The sequence below is a fragment of the Saprolegnia parasitica genome, assembly GCF_000151545.1.
Source record: "Saprolegnia parasitica CBS 223.65 unplaced genomic scaffold supercont2.83, whole genome shotgun sequence".
NCBI lineage: Eukaryota > Oomycota > Saprolegniomycetes > Saprolegniales > Saprolegniaceae > Saprolegnia > Saprolegnia parasitica.
Window position 1 is genome coordinate 156,343 of NW_012156477.1, and position 2,987 is coordinate 159,329.

Sequence of the window (2,987 nt, forward strand, 5' to 3'; positions counted from 1 at the left end):
TGCCGCGATCGACGAGGACGCGACGACGTCGGGCGGTCAACTCGTGTGCCCGGGCTGCGCTGCGCGCGCGCGCCTGAGCGCGTCCGTCACGCAATGCGCCGAGCTCGACGACGACGACGGCTCGGACGAAGAGTACTAACTTAGTGGCATCCATCGCGACGCTTCATTATTGCTACAATGCACCACCTATTTATCGTTGATGTGCCTCTTGCTTTGCCTGGCCTGTCCTGCACCGAGGACGCAAGCAACGACCGCGTGATCCATGACCTTGGATGTGCTAGGCGTCTATCAAGCGCAGGCTCCGTCCTGTGTGACACAGTCGAGCGTCGGCACTCGATCCACCCGTGCATACCGCTAGCGCAGTATAAGTTGATGTACCGTGGCTCTTCGTCGCCGAGACGAAGCTGACGACGCGACCGTTAAGAGCTGTCGTCGGAAGCTGTCGTCGGAGCTGCTGCAACATCCAAAAGATTGGTCACCGCCACATGGGACAGACCTTCCGAGCTTGGCCGAGCTCGGAAGGATGTACCACCCACCGGCTGTTTGCTGTGATCGCTCCGATTAGTCGATTCCACGCGCTGGACGTTGACCGCTGCTTTGATGTGCAGGCCGTGTTCGTGGGTGGTGGCTGCAGATACAACAACAAGACGGCGGTGCTTGCATCTTGCGGCATCTACGATGCTACGTCGTACTACGTGGCTGCCGTTGCAGAGGCCGACGCGCCCTGATGGTTTTTTAGAGCCGCCCACATTACAAAAAATCTGAAAAACTTCGGCTTCAACATCAACCGGATCTCTCGCCTGTCCATCGCCGCCTCGCTAACGTCACGCGCCTTTGCCTCGCTGCTATCGGTCTGCAGGCAGACTGGAGAGATAGCAGCGAGTTCATCTCGTAGCAGTTGACAGTAGTATGTATGGTCTTGCGCCTCGACCGCCTTCAAGTCGCGACGTGGCGTGCGATGACGAACGGCCACATCCCATGTTTATCGACAGCATCAGTCCAAGCTAAGCCGTGGGACGTCCCCATGTGTTGCATTGGCGAGATGCGCGACCAAATACCGTCACTCTGCGACCCTTGTCGCAACTACACCGGGGTGGTTGGTGCGGCGGTTCACTTTACATTTCGCCCCATCCAACGACGACCATGGCGATCTTCCTCGGCTTCAAATCCTCCTCGACCTCCAAGAAGAACGAGAAAAAGACGTTGAAGGGCTGGTGGCGCAAGCTCGTGGCCAAGACGGAGCGCCCGAACCGGTTCCCCGTCGTGCCATTGCCGGCCAAGTACGCCAACGAGTCCAAGCAGACAACCGTCGTCGGTGGCAAGCCCGTGCCGTTCCTGCCGCAGCAAGTCGCGTCCATGAAGGCGCGGGTCTCGGTCGACGAGCTTGGGCCGATTGACGAGCTGAAAGAAGGCGTGCAGCCCAAGAAGGTCGTGCAGGACCCGGCGATCGTCTCGACCAACATGGTCTTTATGATGTCGTCGGCCATGTGATCAGCTGCCAAGTATATAGTAAGCGCACTAGTGATAGTTAAGTTATACAACACTGATAGTCGAGTGTTCTCTCCTCCTTCGTAATTCGGTTTTGTATTCGATCGGAGCACCGCCATCGACACACGAGCTATGTACACACTGCACGGGGCATGGGTAGACGCCGCGGGCACCCGTTCCTCAATCAAAGCGTTGCAACTCGCTTTCGACCGCGCCGGTTCAACTTGGTTTGTTTCTTGAGCGCCTCATTCTGTAGCCGCTTTGATCCCGCGATGGAAACATTTGCTCGGATTCGCCAAATGACATAGTTGCCACCGACTATCAACTTGACCACACTTTACTTAAGAGAATAAGATTCGTCATAAGATTCTTATTTCCTGGACCTTACTACACGTCGTGATCTCCATCACCTGGGCGCCTCGGTCCCGCACTGCAACCTTGTTGCCAGAATCGAGTTGCGGGTGGCTGGCGCTGGCCTGGCCAGACCCACACGACCCTGACGTGCTGACACATCTTCGACACTCTCTAGCAGCGGCTCTATGCCCATCTATTAGCGAAGGGACATACAAGTGACCACCTCTCTTCGTGTGCGCTGTTATTCACCCACAAGTCATTCACATGCCTCTTCCTCTTGTCTTTTGTCGTTTACCTTTGAAAGCATCGGGTGGTGCTGCAAACCGGGCACCGCAGTCCGCGCAAGCCGCTCGTGTAGTGGCACATGGTACGTCGCGCAGTACGTCTCGTACGCAGCAAACGTCATCTCGAGTAGGTAGGTACACGGGCCACTCGAGCGCCAAGAGGTCGGCTTCGTACAAGAACCGGCATCGTTGTCCACGCCCGCGCCGCATCGTCCTCAGCCTGGACGCAGTACGTGGCGAACTGCGTCTGGAAGCAGCGCGTGCAAAAGGCATGCAACCCAATCGGGCACATCCGGCAGGCAAAGGTGCAGCCCTGGATCGGCTTGTAGCATACGCGGCAGCAATCGGTCCGTACTCGATAGAATAGACGAGAGCATCGCGTCTTGAATGCGTCGAGGCGCAACCAGTGCGAAGCCGTACGCCTGCCACGCACGGTGCCGGTTGGTTTGCATCGCCAACGCACGCTCGTAGCTCGCATGCGCCGCGTGCCAGTCCCGTCCATTGGACCACAGCATGCCCAAGTTGAGTTCGACTAGACAATGTTGTTCATCACCATGGGCTCCATGATACTCTCTTGATAGCAATATCGACGTACGCATCCAGACAAGAATCTCGCGCGCGCCAGCCGACTGCATCCGCGACTGCAACGCGACGTACTGGTGGTCGTCCCAGCGAATGCAGAGCAGCTCGGCCCCCGCGAGGTTGAGCGCGCACCGTATCGTCGACCTCACCTAAAGTGCGCGCGGTGGCTGCGTCCGCGGTGGCGCCGAGCTCGAGATACGCGCCGACTACAGCGTCCGTTGTAAACCTCGTCTCGACGTGGTCACTCCCATACGTGGTCTCGCGAACCGCGTGGACTTT

The 2,987-nt window shown here is 57.9% G+C and overlaps 1 protein-coding gene across 1 annotated transcript; it reads left to right on the forward strand.

The window, feature by feature from the left end:
- Positions 1-1,143: 1,143 nt before the first annotated feature.
- On the forward strand, positions 1,144-1,491 carry SPRG_12141 (hypothetical protein; the record flags this gene model as incomplete). The annotated part of the gene is made up of 1 exon (XM_012351644.1): positions 1,144-1,491. The coding sequence occupies one exon, from the start codon at positions 1,144-1,146 to the stop codon at positions 1,489-1,491; it is 348 nt and encodes a 115-aa protein (XP_012207034.1).
- Between the last annotated feature and the right edge of the window lie 1,496 nt (positions 1,492-2,987).